Consider the following 19,996-nt stretch of genomic DNA (forward strand, 5'->3'; position numbering starts at 1 on the left):
GGCATGTCTTTGGACTGTGGGAGGAAGCTGGAATACCCGGAGAGAACCCACACAAACATGGGGAGAACATGCAAACAACATGGAGAACACGCAAACTCCACACAGAAAGGCCCTGTCCAGGGCAACAGTGCTGTGAAGCAACAGTGCTAACCACCGTGCCACCGTGCTGCAACTTTCTTTGAACTAGACAAGGCCAGTTAACTTCTCATTAGTGATTGTGATTAACCACTACTGGTAGATTAACTACTGCTTCTCTTTGCCAACATAAAGAAGGATTTTTGACAGTACTTACTGGTTGACTAATACTCAGATCAAAGGGAAACTCCAAATAATTTCAAGTAAAGATGTAAGATTACGTCCACGATTGTAGATGTACACCAAGCTAAGCAAGACCCTCTCATTGGAACCAATTTCTAAATCATATGATACTGGAGGATTCCAAGACCATAATTTCCAATAATTATAAATAAAATGAATTAGTAGTTATTCAGGTGTGTCACCACTTTGCTGGGTCTGGATGAAGACCCAGACTGCCACCATAAGATGTGAAGAAATGTTTGGATGGTTCGGAACAATCCAGGAAAAAAACAGGGCTCAACACTGCTATTAACTGGAAGCTGCTGATCTCCTCCCCCCCCCCAAAAAGAACAGTTCAAATAAATAATTAACAGATGTAATGCTACGATATTCATGCCAATGATAACTGCATGAAAACTTCTGACCATATCTCTGGTCAGCACCTTGAGTGCTCTGTCTCTGCACACACACAGTGGTCCTCAGTGTCACTACAAAAAGAGGAGCATTAATTAATTGAATCCCCTCTACCTGGTCCTCAGCCTCCTTGGCACTGCAGCCCAGTGCACCACTGCAGCAGACCCAGAGAACACCCCCACACTGCCCGACTGACGTCAGAGCTGCATCGAGCCGAACCCGGGGGTGTCTGGCTTTACAACTAGATACCACCGGGCATTGAGACCCTCTAGCTCCATGAGGCACTGGAAAGTGGCCGGGGCTCTGAACAAGCCGAACACAAGTGTGACAAATTGGAACAAACTGTACGGAGTGGAGAAGACAGTGTTTTCCTTCGACTCTGGTTGGTTAAATCAAGTGTTGTGAAAAATCAAGCATTACCTAATCGGTCCAGGAGCTCATCGACCCAGGGCGTGGGGTAGGCATCAAACCGTGACACTTTTTTCACCCTGTGGTAGTGACACAGAACTGTATAGATGCCTCTTTCTTCATACCAGAACTATGGGGCTACACTAAGTGCTGTGTGACTCTTCTATCACTCCCATTTTCAGCATTTCAGCCAATTCTTTCTGAATTGGCTGAAATGTTGCTTATGTTCAGGCAACCTGAAGGGTTGGGAACTCCCAGTGACGCCAGGCTGCGTTTCAAAATGGTGCTCTATGAGCATCGTAAAGGCGGAGATCACATCTGCAAAACTCTGTTGCAATACAGCAACATCCGAACATCTGAATCAGGGTCTTATTCAAGTCTTATTCAGCCGCTTCATCAGCCCATCAGTCTAATGATGGTAGACGCTGATTTAACACCCAATCATTCGTCCAGCTCTTTTAGTGTGCAGGACATGAACGTGAGCTGGTCTGTCAGTATCTTTTTTGGGATACCTGAAACAGCGCCTGCACCACTCTCTTTGCAGAAAAGGTGCACAGCGGCACTGCTTCTGGGTATTGGATTGCATAATCCACCAGAACTAGTACAAAGCGACAGCCATATACACTCTGGTGAAATGGCCCAATGAGGTCCATTCCAATGCGCTCAAATGGGACATCCATTTTATTTTATATGCTGGAATATGAAGAATGGGATTATAGGATTACTTTCTTGGAAAAGTAATGAGTAACTAATTACTATTTTCAAGTAACTTGACCAACACTGGTCACATGACTGCTCCAGTGGGAAATCTCCCGTGGGGGTGAATCATTGACCCACAGCCCCAAAAGGTTCCCAAATTCAGGGATGCGATATAACTGCATTCTGCCCTTAAATTTAATCAGCAGCGGCACCATGAGATATTTGTGGACGTCCCCATGCACACATCTAACCTCCACCCACTCAGCCTCTAACAATACTCCCGGGCGAACCAGGGTTTGGTTGACCAGAGTCTGCGTGCAGCCTGTGTCTACCAAAGCCTGGTCTATACCCACTTGACACCTTACCAGAATGCGGTAGTCCGTCTGAGACCGGGGGAGGGTGCCGGAGCCCCGGCGATGGGGAACACCTATCCCACTTCCATCAGCGGACAGTCAGGCCTCAGGTGTCCTGGCAGCCCACACTTCTAGCACTCCTCCCCCGGCATCTGTGATGCGCTCTGTTGCTCAAGAACAGTGCCGGCTGTTTCTGGACCCTGGGAAGGCAGAGAGGACAGAAGTGGGTTAGTTGTCCGCCGTGGCCAGGTGATCCTCTGTGCAACAGCAGCAACAGGGCCAGAGATCACACACCCCCATTTGCCATATGTAGATACAAACTGAAGACGTCACCTATATGAAGCAAGATATATGGGATTATGTAGTAAAGACAAAAGTGATAAATATGTTTTATATTTTAGGTTCCAGCCTTTGCTTTGTTGGCAGCGCTGCAAACCCTCGGCCTTCTCTCAGTGAGCTTCATGCTGTGGTCACCTGACATGTTTCCCCTCACAGGTGAGCCTGTCAGGGCTCATTTGTGGAATTTCTTGCCTTCTTAATGAGGTTGGGACCATCAGTTGTGCAGCAGTCAGGTTGGTGCACAGCTGACAGCCATATTTGACAACTGTTAGAATTCATATTATGGCAAGAACCAATCAGCTGAGAGAAACAACAGCCCATCATTACTTTAAGAACTGAAGGTCAGTCAGGCTGTAAAACTGCTAAAACTTTGAATGTGTCCCCAAGTGCATGTCACCAAAACCATCAAGACCACGATGAAACTGTCTCACATGAGGACGCCCCAGGAAAGGAAGAGCAGGAGTCCCCTCTGCTGCTGAGGACACATTCATCCGAGTCACCAGCCTCAGAAATCACAAGTTAACAGCAGCTCAGATCAGAGCCCAGATAGATGCACACAGAGCTCCAGTAGCAGACACATCTCTACATGTTCAGAGGAGACTGTGTGGATCAGGCCTTTATGGTCAAACAGCTGCTGAGAAACACAAGGAGTGGACATTAGACCAGAGGACATCTGTGCTTTGGTCTGATGGGTCCTGGCCTCCACAGTCACCTGACCTAAACCCAGTGGAGATGGTTTGGGATGAGATGGAGCTCAGAGTGAAGGCAAAGGACCAACAAGTGCTCAGCATCTCTGGGAACTCCTTCAAGACTGTTGGAAACCGTTTCAGGAGACGACCTCATGAAGCTCATGGAGAGAACGCCAAGAGTGAGCAAAGCAGGACTCAAAGCAAAGGGTGGATATTACTAAGATATAATCTAAGATATAAAACACGAGTTATTTCACACTTTTTTGTTTACTACATAATTCCACATGTGTTCATTCGTAGTTTTGATGCCTTCAGTGAGAATTCTAAAGAAACACACACATACAAACACATATGTGTGTGTGCAAGGTATGCTCTTAAATATAGCAGAGGGGATTTTCCGTCTACTTCTACCTCACCAACTTATCACCTACTTAGTGGGTTCATCAGACTTCTCTTCATTACCAGGAATTCTACTAAATATCCAAACACTTTCAAACAGCTCACCGTAAGAAAAAGCAAAAGTTTTCATGCCTTCAATACACAAACATAATTAATAGTTAGTGAAAAATGCTGAGGCTTTTACAAAGACTCTTTCATCTCCAAAAAAAACAAAAAAACAAAATCTAACAGTTTCCATAATCCCAAGTATGGATCCATCTTTATTGCACTGCAATTCATTTATCCTAAAAAACTGTACAGCTGCCCCCAGGAGGCTCTTAGATGCATTTTGGAATTCAGTTTTGGCCACTTTAGTATTTAAAAAGCTTTTTGATCATTTCATCTTTATTTACTTTATTAAACTTCATTTAACATAATTTGTGAAGGTGAAGTTTCAGGTCATCACTTCTCATAGTTTTACGATAGAAATCACTATTGATCTTTGAGACTGCTCAGTCACTGGCTGTGCTGTTGGAATGTTTTTCTTTATATAGTCACCCCACAACCACAAAAATGAGAGCACTAGTCATTTGTCTGTTGAGGGACAGGAACGTCAGGGTCAATATGCAACTGCCTTTGTTAATGACTTTTATTAAAATACATTAATCTCTGTAATCTTTACAAATTACAACTAGACCAGATTACGAGGCTCTCCACAGTTACACAACAACATCAGTTTAGCTGTGGCTATGATAGAAATGTGCAGTTACTTTATACATTTACTTGAATTGTTATTAATCCTACACAGAACCAGCCAGCGTAGGTGACATAGTTTGAGTGCAGGACACAGTTGTCTTAATGTCATCACAACAAGCACAGAATGATTATTGACAGATTTACAAACTAATGATTTTCTGGTGCCTTTGTGTCAATGGTGTGTTTCATGTATAGGCGGGGCTGCGTGGGAGAAATGGATCCTGCTATCATGCAACAGAGTGATATGCTAATGTCTTTGCATCAACATGGAGGCTACTGGCATGAAGCACTGGAGCCACAGATGCACCCTGGAGACATGAATCATTTTGGTGTCCATGTTGTCATCACTTGACCAACCAACTGAATCCATGGTGTGTTCCTTTGAGTTTTGTACTATTTGGGGTTCTTTTCAGTGTGATGGCCCAAACAATTCTGTGTTTAACTGGTGCAAAACACAAAAAAGAAAGCTGGAAACATATTCCAAATATATTTTCTTGCTTCTTAGCAGAGAAAAAAGATGGTATGTTCATTATGAATGTATGTGACATGTGACTTCACCAGAGTGTACTGACCATGTGAGCTAACGTTTTTCATAGGTTGTTAAAGAATGTCAGTGTACTTTTTCAGTTGAGTGCAATGAGGAGGCTGCATGTTTACAACCTATAACAACAACAACGTGTGCTGAGCACATGGCTCGTTCTCTGCTTGTAAAGAGCTGAATATGTTCACACATAGAAAATGTATAAAAATGTGCGCTGTCAGCGTTAATCTCGTTAAAATGACTTTAACACCATAACCGCAGTTTGAAACTGTTCTTCGTTTGTGAAATGTACAACGAGCTAACCGCGCTAACGCGTTGATGCCATGGTAACTCGCTAACGGAGATTTGTGGTTATGGTGTTAACGGCATTTTAACAAGCTTAGCGCTGACAGCACTAATAAAACTGAATGATAGCTATTGCTGTCCTTGCCTTTATGGAGGGGGATGTGCTTCGGTGGCATTTCAGCTTCCAGCATTTTCCAGTTTTTGCCACAGTTTTTGTGACAGCCTATACATGCTTTAAAATCGTGTATTGAGTGAATAACACATAGAGACTCCCAACAGTGGGTAAACCTCAGTACAGCTGCAGCTGTACACACTTCACTGTTAAGCATTACTGATGCATAAAAGCATAAAGTTTGTTCACACTGTGGTTCACACCAAAGATGACCAGTGTAAGAAATTTAATACCAGGAACAGTCTTTTCAACTTATTGTCACCTTGGTTAAAATGCTGTGTATGTTTATTATAACCACTACTGCTGCTCTGTTAGTGAAAGGCACACTGCCTACATTTCCAACAGCAGGCTTTTTTTTCTGAACTGAAATTACTGAATAATGCGTGTTCTTCATGACTCACCAATAAAGTCACATCATGGTCTGGTCCTTGTTTTTGTGAATCTTTTGGTTACATTTTTTCCCGCTGTGTTTTCATGCCACCAGTTCTAAAGCTCCTTTGGGCAGCTCGGACAAAAACTAGACGTAGGTCCGCACTGATAGTTGCACGTTAGATGGTCAGTCAGTGTTGCCCAATTCCATTTTGTCTGGAGAACACTGCCAGCCATTGAGAGAGAACCATTAGGAACACGAGAGAAGTGTTTGAGAGACAGAAAGGCAAAAATAAAATAGCATTCCTCTCACTGGTAGGACCAGGATACTCAGCCAAGCATGGCAGCTCATCTCACAGCTTCAAAGGCATGGTGGAAAAATACCAGCGTCCCCAATGTGTACATTTCAATCTGTTGTGACCAGACAGTGTTTTCACTGCAAATGCCCTTGCAGCTCACATGGCCGATTAATAGATTGTAGGAACAAGTTTAGCATTTCTGTGTTAGCCTGCACTTCCCCAATGAACTGTCCACGCTCCAGTGCTTCAGCACATCACAAACCCAGACAAACAGACTTATAATAACCCAGTTCAGCCACAATAACGAAAACAATAAATATATCATGCTTTACTAGTCTCAGTCTCTCTAGTCTGCCTTCCATTAAAGACATAATTATTTTGCATCAACCTTAATTAAAAATATCACCAACAACATGAATGTGTTTGGATTCATGGAAGAAACCAGAGAACACAAAGTTCTGAGGGGTTCAAATCTAGAACATTAATCCACAAACAAACATCCAGTTGTTACACAGAAATACGACCTAATGACGGTGCAACGTTTTACTACAGGCACTGTTTATTGTTAGCGTACAAATTAAGCTTTCCTCTACTTTCCAGGATTCTCTCAGAGTTACGTCTTTATACATTTCATCCATATATTTTACTTTTCTTTAAATTTTCATCAAAGGTTATCTGATTCTCTTGGGCCATTTTGACATTTTATAATTACAAGTGTTCAATGTGAGCAATTCTAGTAGTACAGAATTATGTACTGCAGGTGTGTGGAGGCTGAAGACAAATGTATTGCTTAAAACAGCAGCTTTGTGTTTGACAGATGCTGAAGTATGTGGACAGGTTGTTGCTTCTCCTTAGTGCCCCTATGGCATTCTTATGTATTCACATTGAACAATAAATATTTGTTTTTGTAATGGTAGATATTGAATCAAATGTCATTTCTTTTTCTTTGTGTGTGATTTTGTCACTTTGAGCTTGAGGTTAAAACTTACTGTGGAAAAGTTGTAGTCTACAATGGGTTGTTATGCAAAGTTTGCAACTGTTCTTCATTTGTAAACTGTACATTTCAGAATTTGTGATACTGCAAAACAAGTACAACAGAGTTTTAGGGCCACATTAAGAAAAAACATGTTATTGATCATTTTGAGAATAAAGTCGAAATTTATTCAATTTATTCAATATTTTGAAAAAAAAAGTTTAAATACTATTTTGAGAAAAAAGTTGAAACATGCAGATTACAGTTGTTGTTTCAACACAGACCGTCACAGTCGTTATAAATGACTTGTTTACATGAGTCAGTGAAGGAAATCAGCCACTCGACCAGGTTTGTGTGGTTTCTCTGACCACATGTAGCTTCTCCACCATCTTTTCAACATCTTTATATTTTTCAGCACCCTGTGTTTATGTGCTAAAAGAGAAACGACGTCCTTCCTTGTTACTAAAACCGATTCTGAAGAACAATTTCACAAACTCAGAGGGTACAGCAGCTGTCGAAACAACTGTATAATCTCCACATTTTGACTTTATTCTCAGAATGATCAATAATGTTTTTTTCTTAATGTGACCCCAATACTCTGTCATACAAAAGTCTAATGTTTAAAAATAGACATAAATTAAAACATACCAAAGTAAAGCGATCTATCTCCTTTCATCTCAGACAGCGCTGGCAGTAATATTAACCTGTCAGTTAACATTACTGCCATGTTGTGGCCACAGCTGGTTGTTGCCACTGAAAACTGTGCTTCTTTCAATCTCATAGAAAACTGCAGCTCTCTGTGTTTTGACGGTTTTGTCCATCTCCTGTTGACAATGACTGGAGCTGTGCAAGCTGAGAGGCCAGCAGCTTTTTTCCTGGTGGCTTGCACATGATGGCATGCCTGGCAAGCTGCCGCTGAATCTGCTTTCACTGCTCTGAGATCAGTTAGGATCTATGCTTCAGATGGGAACACAGAGAGCATTAGCCAGTAAATGATCTTCACTCATTTAGATTCATAACAGACGAGTTTGCTTGGCCAACATGTGTGATGCAGATAAGATGAAGCTTGAAAAGGTTGTAGTAATGTGGTCCACACAGGACAGCCACTACAAACTTATGATGTTTAGAATATGATGCGACATTAAACAGTATTAAAAATGAGCCATCTTCTCTGCTTGCCCTTCTGTGATTCAGCCACAACTGTGGTTGAATTGGACTTGAGTTTTCAGAACCACAGGATTTCACTACTTCTGTGTCTGTAGTTGGGGTCATAACTCTGTGGCAACGATCTTTTCATTTTCTTCACTGTAGTTGCTAGTGGTTTGATGTGCAGTCTATGCCTCTGGCTGTACTCTGCTGCGAGTATGTTATTGTACTGTGAATCATCTTTTCCAGCTGAAAGTAAACTCTAAAACCCCGTTAACACTTCTTTCATGGCAACCGCTGGCAGATTGTTGACCAAGTTGCTCCAATCATGTTCTTTCAGAGGTTGCACAATCTGTGTCTTCTGAACATCTGGCAAAATCCCTCTTTTTTCCTTTGTGGTTTGGTGTTTGAGGCCTTGTGGTTTGCTGTTGCCACAGTCTTGTATTTGCCACCCACTGCTACACAAATTGACATGCAATGGTATGTCTACCGAGGTGGTTGATGTCAGGTTGATGTAAGGCAAACGTCCCAATTCATGATCACCTCTCAAAGTGATGTGCAGCTATTGTTCTTCACATTCCTTGATGTTTCATTGGTAGTAAAAGAGGGATATTTCAGTCTTTGAAGTGGGGCTGTAATTTGAAGAGAAAGGCTTTATTGTCTTTAAGCTGAATCATTCTACTATGCATAGTAGGACATGCTCATCTTGGATTTTGTGCTGCAATGGCCAAAACCTTTCTTCCCCAAATCTGCACTTTTTTGGTTTCTTTACAATAATTTGATGCTATGCAGGCTCTTCCTTGAACTTTTCTTCGACTGGAGTTCTTTCTCCCGATCAACACCAAAATCTTGCTCAGCTGATTTCTGGGGTTCTCTCTCTAATATAAAGCACCTATAGTGGCTGTTTTTGTGAACTATTGCGATATAAGTAAAATTGGATTGAATTGAAAAATGTGTTACTTAACATCAGAGACGTGATCCGTAAAGCATTTGAGCACTGATTGTATTTGAATGGAACCAACGATAGACCCGGTCCAAACTGGGGGCTTTCCCACAGTGTTGTGAGAAAGAAAACATGTGCTGTTAAATAATTTGGTTAATGAACAAGGACTCTTCTGGCCTCTGTCCGAGATAGAACCTCTTATTTTACATGCACGGCCTCTCCACTAATCCAATTTGCAGAAGCAATCAGCTCCTAATTCTTCTTCTCATGTATGTTTGATTTCCTATTGGTTAGTGCCTTTGAATAATGAATGTGTGTCTCTTGGTGTGGTTAATACTAAAGTGTTTAATGTTTTGTCCCCTTTGCTAAGGATGGAATCGGTGAACTTGGTTCACCAGCCATACACCTTGAGGTCTGTTATATTCTGCTTGCAGAAAATGGTAAAATGATTTACTTATCTGTGGCTAATTATTTTTGATTACGCGAGAATGACATCCCGCTCTGAAGCACAAAATATGATTTAATATAGTCCACAATAATATCTCTTCCATTTTTATCTTATCAGTTGTTCCAAGATGAAGATTGATACCAGCCTGAATATGCCCCAGCTCCCAGAGGCCCTGTCCCAGGCAGGCCTTCAGTTTACTGTGGCAACTGAGGAGGACTTTGATGAAATCATGGCTATGAGCCAGGACATCTATGGAGGCCTTGACTATCTACCTACTAGATACACTAGCTGGCTGCAGGATACCAACCGTACAGTTATACTGGCACGCAAACATGGAAAAGTGGTAAGTTCACTCAGTAGTAAAAGTTTGGTTCACTGGATAAATGGCTGTAAAGCATCGCCCTGATAAATGACCCAGCCAGCCTGAAACCTCAGCAGGTTGCATTCTACATATACATCCACTATACATATAAAACACAACGAAACATATATCTGAATGCTGTTTGTTGATTCGAGCACATAATTAAGTAAATTATCTCTCCTATTAACGGACCGCCAAACTTGCTACTATGAGCTTGAATAAAACACCCGGCAACTAGATATGACTTCCTCACAAACTAGCAGAGTTGGCCCCTTAGATAAATAAGTAATTAAAGGTATCCATGTCAGCGTGATGGCTTATAATTTCTTGTCTGTTATCTTCCTTTGTTTGATTGCTTGGTAGATTGCTCTGGAGTCTGTCTGTGTCATCGATGAGGGGGAGACCATGCTGGTGGAAGGTCTCCGTGTTGCCCCCCAGGAAAGGGGCAAGGGCGTGGCAGGTGTTCTGCTACGCTTTTGTGCTGAGCTGGTTAAATCTAGGTATCCAGAGGTCAAAGTGTGCCGCTTGACCCGTGATGATAAGCTTGGACCAAAGGACTTTGAAAAGTACCGCATCATAACTAAGCAGGTAGAGTAAATAAATGCTTTGATCTGTCCTGACGTTAAATGGCTTCTTAGTCATCATGAGCCTTTTTGGGCTGTTTGCATGCTTTCAGTGCTGCCTTTTCTCTCTCCAGGGAATCCTGCTGATGCGCTTCAGAGCTGAAGACCTCAAGCTGCATCTCTCTGAATTTGGTCTAGAAGGAGACAATGAATCCACTTTGTCCAGCTTTTGCTCCAGTCCTCCTCCAGTGCGTCTGGACCATACAGCAATCCAGCAGCTGTACTTAAACAGTGACCTGATGCACGGGGTCCTCCCTAACGCAACCATCATTCAAGACTGGCAGCCATTCAAGCTTTTGCCCAGTAACATGGCAATCCTACTAAAGAAGGAGATTGACTGGATGGTGGATGATGTGTCCAATCCTACTGTGGCCAGCCTCTGTACCTTCCCATTCAGGGTCCCCATTGGAGATGACTGGTAAATGTTCCTTCTTCATTTATTGATAGGACTAAATGGATGTTGCTGAAGCAAGTGTACTGACAGTAACACGAACCATTGTCTATAATAGCAACTTTTAATAGTATCACTAGGGAGCACAAGAAATTCACTTTTTTCTACGCGGTACAGATAGTTTCTATAGAGACCGTTCTTATTCCCAACGCGTAACATACTGACGATTTGTCACGTCCTGAGGCGTCCCATTGCACCTATGATATGCACCGTGTATTGCAGCCCTAACCTTATCCCTAACCTTAACCACAGTCTCAGTTGTATTAGATAGTGTTTCCAAAGCGATTAATGATGAGAAAGCAAAATAAATTTACATGTTTCATTCCAAATGGTTCTCATGTTTCTGACTGCGTAACATATCGACGATTTGGCACATGGCGTCGAACGTTACGTTTTGGGATGAGAACGTGTTGTTTCTATAATGTGGTCATTGCATTTACAATCATACTGCTAAGAATGGGAAACTGTTTTCACACAGTCATGACGTTTTCTTTAACCAGGTATTACCTGAACATCGACATGTTTGGTAAAGACCTCGCCCTGGCTCGACAGCAGTTCTTGTACCACCTGCAGCGCCATACTGCCACCTTGAAGGGTCATGTGATGTGCCAGATGTTCCTAGACCCACCGCTTTGGAAGGCCATGGCTGAATTCTGCCACAACACCCTGAGTGTGGAGCTGGTGAAAGAGTATACTGAGCAATGTGTGGTGGAGTGTGATCTCATCTAGTTGTAGAAGGTGGATGCAAATAAGGAGAAGTTGTCGAGGCATGACAGGAAGGAAGACAAGGGTTTAAACAACAAGGAAGTAACACAAATACAAATAAACACAACACTCTGTACTGAGGAGGAAAATCAAGTAAACAAAATGTAGTTTTAGATACAAAACAAAACCTTGAAGAACTAACAATACACAGACACATGATGGGAACTTAAAATCATCTACATCATGTAATCAACTACAATAGGTCTATGATTAATGCCGAATTTATAAAGTTTATAATAATTAACTGGTACACTGGACGCGTTGATTTTGCTACTGAGGTGTATTTAACATGTCGTTTCCTCAAAAACAAGAGAAGGAACAAAATAACACAAATACCTCTTTCCATGGATCTAAAATGGACTTGTGGAAAAGCACTAAAACACCCTGTTGTTTTTTTAAATGATTTTCAAAGAATGATCAAATCTGATAGAGTCCAACAGAGTCACATAGGATGCGAATACACGTGAGGATTATTGGTCCTGACGAGAGGTCGTGAATTCAATCAGAAGTTAGAAAAGTTCTTTAATTTCACTGAATAAAAAGCAAACTGTTTTTGTCGTTGCTATAAGTCTTGCGCGGACCCTATTGCAGTTGAGCTACAAAGATGTAAAAAAATTAAAAAGTGATGAACGTGAGGATACTTTTCCCACACACTGTCGTAAAGTAAAACTGTGCAAACAAAGTGCAACAGCTCATTTTCAATTCTGTTCTCTGTGTAAATATGGAAATTCTAAATATGTGTAATGCTGAATTGGGTTGTCAAATCTGCACATTTCTAAAGGCACTTTATTAAAACTACCCTTGAAGGTTGTGTCTACATTATAACGAGAATCAATCGTTTGGGATCAAAAACAGCGCCCTCCAGAATGTTCGGGGCAAAGACAGCACATTTTTGCAGCTTTGCCTTTAAACAGCACCACTGTGGAAATCACAAATCAATATGTTACTGAAGTGCAAGCTTTCAGGTTTAATTTAAGGGGTTTTACAAAAATGATGCATGAGCTGTGTAGTATAAAACGGCGTAGTCCCCCTACCTTTCAGATGTTCAAAAATAAATGGAACAATTGACTGACAAATGCTTTTGTGGCAGGTGAGGCCTGCTTCACTGTTATTTAGTGAAAAAGAAAGCAGACATAATATTTGAAGGTTAATCATAATTCAAAGTGTTTCACTGTAAATTTACCGTAATTTTAAAACGAAATCTTGCAGGTGAGGAAGGTCGACATTACCAAAGGTTGATTCTGTTCATCTGGACGTTTTCAGTGGGAGAAAAGTTTCGTCACTCATCCAGGCGACTCCTTCAGTCTCAGCTGACTGCAGGTTTCCCCAACCTTATAAATAGCAGGAAATTGGCTGGAAAGCTGCAGCCAATCCAGGAGAGAAGGACAACCGCTGACTAAGAGAAAACCTGTAGTGATCCCATATGTGTCAGGAGTATCGGAGCAGTTGATTTTTTCTAAACACCGGGTCTCTGTGGCTTTTAAACCCCAAAACACGCTGCGCCAAAAACTGGTCCACCCCAAGGATCAGAGTAACAGAGTAACATAGTGTAGCTGCTAAGTGCAGGAGGATTGTCAGGATTTATACATCGGGGAAACCAAACAACCTCTGGCTACAACACAGCAGAGCCACCTCGTCAGGCCAGGACTCTGCAGTCTATTTACACCTACAGGCCAGTGACACTCTTTCAATGATGAGGATGTAACATCCTGGACAGGGAGGAACGCTGGTTTGAGCGTGGAGTCAAGGAGGCCATTTATGTGAAAAGGGAAAGACCATCTCTGAATGGAGGAGGGGGGCCTGAGGGTACATCTGTCACCATCTTACATGCTGTGATTGCAGCCATTCCCCAACTCTCTGTGAATGGGACTCATGGACATTGATCAGTGGTTGTTGATTAATGGTCATGAGTCCCATTCACAGATTCACACACAAATTTGCATAATTAAGATTAAGGAACTGACCTCCCAGCCCTTTGTTCCTTCAGTGGGCTGGTTTCAGTCATTATGCAAATGTCCTGTTTATAAGATTGAAAGCTGCAGTCAGCTGAGACTGAAGGAGTCACCTGGTGATGACGAAACGTTTCTCCCACAAAACGCAAAAATCCACAGTGCTCATCCTTTAATAAACACACTCTTCACCAACCTTACAAGGCGAGTTGTGTTCATACAACCTGTAACGTTACTTTGAGTTAGGAGATAAAGCTATGAGGTCCATCTCAGTCCATACATCCATGTGCAAGCACACTTCTCCCACACTGCAGAGAGCAGTGGCTCACACTTGTGACATCATTAACATTAACTTAAGTCGTCTTAAAGAGACACCACACAATTGTGACTGTTACACACAGCATCTGCCTAACATGGTGGAGCCAGCATCGTGCCAGTGAAACTGGGTCACTGACAATGTGACTGCTGATAGAAGCAGCAGAATTCATTGTGAAGTGTGCAGCGCTTTATTCTCTGCTCAGACCTAACCAAACGATGCTCAGACAGAAAATGATCAGACAGCACTAACAGTGCAAACAGATTAGGACCCAAATCATACTGAAGAAGCAACCCAACAGTTTCTCAAGGTAAAAGAAACGGGACGTTCTTCCATGCCCAAGTCTCACATGTCTCAACCCAGCAAGCACCAAATCACAACAGCCACCTCAAGGAGCTTTAGGTGTTAAGGTAAAGACCCTGAAACATAGAGAGCAAGCCCCAACAGTCAGCCGACGAGGAGAACAGGGCTCAGGGACTGACAGCCATCTGTTGCAACCAGCAGGGGGTAGGAGAGAGAGCCAGAGCTCAGGACACACAGTGGAAGAGGGCCACAGTTTCATAATAACTGAGGATTAAATCCAAAGTGGTATGTCACCACATACAGGGAAATCTATTTTTGTCTTGAGTAAAGATCGAGCCGAGCAACTCAAAGGAAACAACATTTGCTGATGTCCATTGTTTCTAGACTTCAAGCAGACATTGGTTGAAAAATGCGGTCCTTCGTTTTTTAAAGTGTCTTAAAATTGATGTTAAGACATAAATTTATGTTATCCCAGAAATTTTGAACCTCTGAAAATGGGGCTTTGCAAAACAAGTCATTGAATTTTTCTGTTAAACCCTTTAAATTAGAGCTGACTGTCAGCTCATCAATCACAGTTTTTTTTATTTACAATCCACTGTGGAGTTGTACAAAGGCAAAACTTTGTCCCAAACATTATGAAGGGCGCTTTAGTAATTTACTAATTTTGGGTAACATCATCTTTAACCAGCATTACCTTGGGAATGTCAACAGCAGGAATGGACAGGTCAAATATGGACAGGTTTATGTTTTTTCTTTTAAACACATGTTACTGAGTTCATATGTAACTGCTGCAATACCATTATTAACTTCTTAAAAGGTAAGACAAAGTTAGGCTTGAGTACTTTCTTACAACAATGCCAAACAAAAATGCTAATGTTTCAAAAACACTTCGCTGATGACTGTGCAGCTTACTGGCTTTGTATAAAACAGACGAACGTTATGAAAGTAAAAGTTTGCGTTAACAAATTATTTAGTATATTGTTACATTTTTAATGTCAAGTAGCCTTCAAGGATTTTTTTCAAAGATAATATTAGTTTGTGTACAGCTAGACCTCGCCCAGTAAAATCACAACACTTTAAACACAAACTCGACTGCTTTTTAATGCAAAATGTTTCGATCCACAATGAGAAACAGCTTTAGTGTTGCTTTTATAGGCTATTTAAGTGTGCTCTGCTGGATGTGTTTGCATGATTGTCCTGAAAAGTGTTCTAAGGAAAAATCTTTGGCTTTTGAAATCAGCGCCATCATCATATAACGTTTTTTGGTCTATTTTGTCTAAAATGTTACTTTACCACCAAATTCCAGCACAAATGTGTTAAATTTGGTAGAGTCTCACCTGTCTGTACTGCATTAGTGCTTTATCTACAGCATATTTCATTTTTACGAGGAAGCTTTATGGCCTAACTGTTCTTAATAATTCTTCACTGAACAGAATTGAAATTACATCTGCATCTCCACGTATTATATCTCTATTTCTCTATTTAAATGACCAAATACAGAGAGAGAGTGAGACCAGGTAAATAGTGTGTAACTTTTTAGAAATACACTTTCATTTGTAAAAACTAGTTTCCTTGCCTTGGCAAGCTTTAATCTTGACTCTGACTACCTTCTTCTTCTGGTATGCAAATATACGTGAAAGGATGACTGTGTCTGTTTTATAAGAAAGATAAATCTTTAGTTTTACACAGAATTCATCCTGCTTTTTGAGTCGTCACATCCTCAGCACATTTCTAACAAGACAGGTGGTCAGCTTTTCACTCGATAGGTTGTAACCAAAGAAAGTATATCCTCAGCTAAGCCAGTGTGCCAGAAGAGAGTAACGTTGACAGTATCCCTCTGTCTCACACTGCTGTAAGCAATGCTTTCAGCCTGGCCAACCCTATAAACGTCTGCCTCTTCTGCTGCTTCTCAGTCTTACTCATAAACAAGACTCTTTGTAGTTTACTGGTGAACAAAATACTTTGTTACAATGTGACTGCTGACTGCCGGTTAATCCCGTATTCCATGTTTCCTCCACTTTTAAATCAAAATAACTGAAATTTGTTTCCCAGCTGTGACTCAACCAACCACTAGTTTTCATAATGTACCATAACTTTCTACTGCTGTTGTGTAATGAGAAGTCAGTTTGTTAGGTTGATTTTTGTAATCACAAGAAGTCATTGCAGGGAACAACTGAAAAAAACAACAACAAGTTCATTTTATAGTCTTAAATACACACTGAGACATTCAAATCTTTGAAGCATATATTAAAAAAGTTGCTACGTATTTTAATCACAATCAAATAAACATTTTGATGAGCTTAAATGTATCTTTTAATAGCAACTAGGGCTAGCTTAGGCAAATAAATGGATCAAGCTTAGTTACTTTTTGTCATAAAAAAAATATATATATGAACAAGGTGTTTGGCTCTGAAAAAAATCGTGTATTTATTGGAAAGCGACTGCAGAGAATGTGACCACATTCATTAGCAAACTGTGCAGCTCTGCAACATGTTCCTCTCTACGTTGGTTAACAAGTTTATTAGACCTCCTGCCAGAATAAGAACAAAACACAATTAATTTAGAAATCTGTCGAAACCTGTTTACAAATAAATTCATATTGTTATTCATAATAATAAACTAAATCAACATTTTTACACCCAAAATTAATCCAGCACATTGGACTTTCCTAAAAAGTCTAAAATGAATGAATCATAAAATTCAACCAGTAAAACTTCTGTTCAGAAATGCAAGAAAAAAAATGTAATTTGGCAACTAAATAAAAAAGTGCATAACAGTTATTACCATCATTATTATTATTTTGTTTTTGTGTTAATCAGTAAATTTGAAAACCCATGGGTAACAACATTAATTATATTTTAACACTTAACATATAATTCAGATTACACAGCTTGTGCATACTGGTGGACTGACCAGCACAGAAACACAGAAAACAAAAATTACCAAGACTTTGGTATAAACGTGACATTTGGTGGTCTAACAAATTTGTTATACACTCAAACTCACAATTTGTTTAAATGCAAAAGTTTGGGGTGTTAATTCACTGATACTTGTACAGATTTGGGCATAACATTAACATGTTTTCCATTTTGTGGTCCTCACACATAACTTCAAACTGCACATATAGGAAATGCAAACGAAGCAGTTTTATCAATGCAAACACAAAAAGCTGCGTAGTGTTAGGCAAAGTTTGCAGATCTCCACCTAAAACTTATTTCCTTATTAACAAACTAAATCGACATAATCACAACAATTTGGTTGCTGTTGAGAAAACAGCCATGATTCTTCGGTATGCTAGCTTCTGTAAAAGACAGTGGTTGCACAGTCAATACACACGATTTTGTATTTAGTTATTTGCAGGATCCTGTGCTTGGAGGTTAGAAAACTACAGAAACATACACACAACCTAAGGGATTTTCATTGTCCATGTTCCAGTGGTTCATTGCTACTTTTGGACAATTAGATATTTAAAAAGCCGTTTGTCAGTTTAAGAATTACGACACTTTACAGCTGACACTGGCACAAATCACCAGCAAGCACAAATCAAATGACATATTTAATTGTTCGGACAATAGGAGCAAAATATTTTAATATCAATTCAATCAGCTTAAGATTGGCTTCAGCACCTGTGCTGCTTTCAAGCCTGAGGATATGAATTGGGGACAGTATATTAAACGACTAAGTCATAGATCAGACAGGCTTCCATCGTTTTCATGCCTTTTCTTTGCTTAGACTCATTTACGCAGTAAATACCACACAAAAAGAATATGTTCAGGCGATTTCGTGCTCATGACTGAGCCGTGTGTGCAACAGGAAAGCTGGAAAAAGTGCCAAATTTCATGCTGAACTGGTTATCTGAATGAATTTATGAAAGAGCGGCAGTTGTTGTTGTTGTTGTTGTTGTTTTCAATGCAAGACTTGTTTGAAAATTCATTTAAACTTTGCCTGGTTTGTTAAATAACCTATAATAACCTATTTAATTTGAGGTCAGTTATATCACTTTGTCTTAAAGATGTGAGGATTGTTTACTTAGTATACAAGTAAATAAACAAAGACAAAGGCATTATAGGGCAAAGTATTATATTAATGTATGTTTTATGAATTGCTGTATATGCCATTAAGTTAGTGGGTAAGCAACATGCACTTTAATTGTCTTTGGCAATAATAGCTAAGCTCCCATCATATGTAAAGCAGTCTCAACCTCACGTTCTTGTCACACATCTCAATGTGCAAAAACAATGATGCAGCGTCATAATGTAAAACGTCAAAACTCTGTCAGTCTGTTCCTTCGAACGTGAACCACGTGACAGGAGACATGTAGAGCAGTTACACATGAAAATGAAATCATATATTTTATTCTCTAAACAGACTAACAGATTAACAGAACAAACATTGTTTAACGTGTGCTGAAACTATGATGCAGGTTTGGGTTTATTATAAAACCAGGAGATAACAAAATATACTCGTACATTTAGTGTTGTAGCTACTTTATGTGTGTGTGATTCCATTTTGTGAAACCCAATAAGTTTTCATTTCAGAGGAAAATATTATTCTTTTACTCCCGTACATTAACAGCTGTGTTGTCATTAGAAACCTTGAAAACTAATAATGTTACATGCAAAATAGAAATAAGATACATTTTTAAGAAGTTAGATTAGCAATTGTGATGCAAAAATGTGTAGTATTCAAAAATCCTTTTCTTTTCATGTGTTCAGTGATGCAAATCTTGACTATATGTACTTCTCAGCCTTCCCTGTGCTTCATTTATATTGCTTGCTTAAACATGTCTTGAATGATAAGGCCTGGGACCTCTAGAATGACATGAACAAACCTTTCTCATTTGTTGTATTTTAAGTAAAGGCAAGTAACGAGTCTGTGTTTTCTTCGACATTATTTTTCTCTTTCTGTTTAAGATGTGTTTAAATACTCTGAGGATTAGCGAATAGCTGATATCTGTTAAGACATAGTTCCACATTTGAAGGAGTCGTGTTATTTCCTGTCTTTAGAGAGTGAGGTGACAGGAGCTTAAATTAAAACACAATTTAGCTGGCTTTATTTTAAGGCTACAAACATCAAGCACATCTATAAACGGAAAAGCTTTCTGAAGGTCATTTGCTGCTTTTTGTTTGTGTTTTCTAGTTTTCAGTCTTATAAGCAGCTTGTTACAAAAACACATATTTTCCCTTCTTTAGTCAAATCTACAAAAAATACCAAAGATAAAAAGGTTTGATGGATGTAACATTGTATTTTTATACCTGCAAAGGGATTTCTACAGCGTTGGACAAAAACTTCTTAGAACCTAACTGGTGATGTGTTTATTAAAGTATGCTGGCATGTATACCAACACACAGAGGGTGGATCTGAGTAGATACACTAACCCAGAGCTATTTACAACAATGCTATTTATACAGGACACAAAAAGCAAGAGTGGAGTAACTTAGAAGAGTGGAAGGGACGCTAATTATATGCAAAGAACAAAAGGTAAGTGAAAAAGTGTCCGGGCAATGACCATGAGGTATGCTGAGTGAGGTGGGATAGAAGTCCTCTCATTACATCTGAGTGAGAGACAACAGGACTTAGTATCCAGGTGATAGAGCGCTTTAACATCTATCTGCATGTGATCATGACAACAGTTAATCCTGCTCAAATCTAATCAAAGTATTATTAAGAAATAAAGAATAAATATGATGAGTAAGAAAATTGGCATTGTTATGGCAAC

General features: G+C 40.1%; 1 protein-coding gene across 3 annotated transcripts in view; it reads left to right on the plus strand.

The window, feature by feature from the left end:
* nat16 (N-acetyltransferase 16) overlaps positions 1-12,245 on the plus strand; it is a 48,516-nt gene extending 36,271 nt beyond the window's left edge. Inside the window, exons 2-7 of one of the 3 annotated variants that reach the window (XM_042214251.1) lie at positions 4,529-4,704; positions 9,432-9,501; positions 9,627-9,852; positions 10,234-10,458; positions 10,568-10,911; positions 11,445-12,245. In XM_042214251.1, the coding sequence (XP_042070185.1) occupies positions 9,637-9,852; positions 10,234-10,458; positions 10,568-10,911; positions 11,445-11,673 (1,014 nt within the window). In that variant the 5' untranslated portion in view covers positions 4,529-4,704; positions 9,432-9,501; positions 9,627-9,636 and the 3' untranslated portion in view covers positions 11,674-12,245. The remainder of the gene's footprint in view (positions 1-4,528; positions 4,705-9,431; positions 9,502-9,626; positions 9,853-10,233; positions 10,459-10,567; positions 10,912-11,444) is intronic. The other 2 variants (XM_005948745.3, XM_005948744.3) reach the window with 2 other exon arrangements.
* Positions 12,246-19,996: the final 7,751 nt, after the last annotated feature.

The sequence above is a fragment of the Haplochromis burtoni genome, unplaced genomic scaffold, assembly GCF_018398535.1.
Source record: "Haplochromis burtoni strain Fernald_Lab_line unplaced genomic scaffold, NCSU_Asbu1 Contig_538, whole genome shotgun sequence".
Lineage (NCBI taxonomy): Eukaryota > Metazoa > Chordata > Actinopteri > Cichliformes > Cichlidae > Haplochromis > Haplochromis burtoni.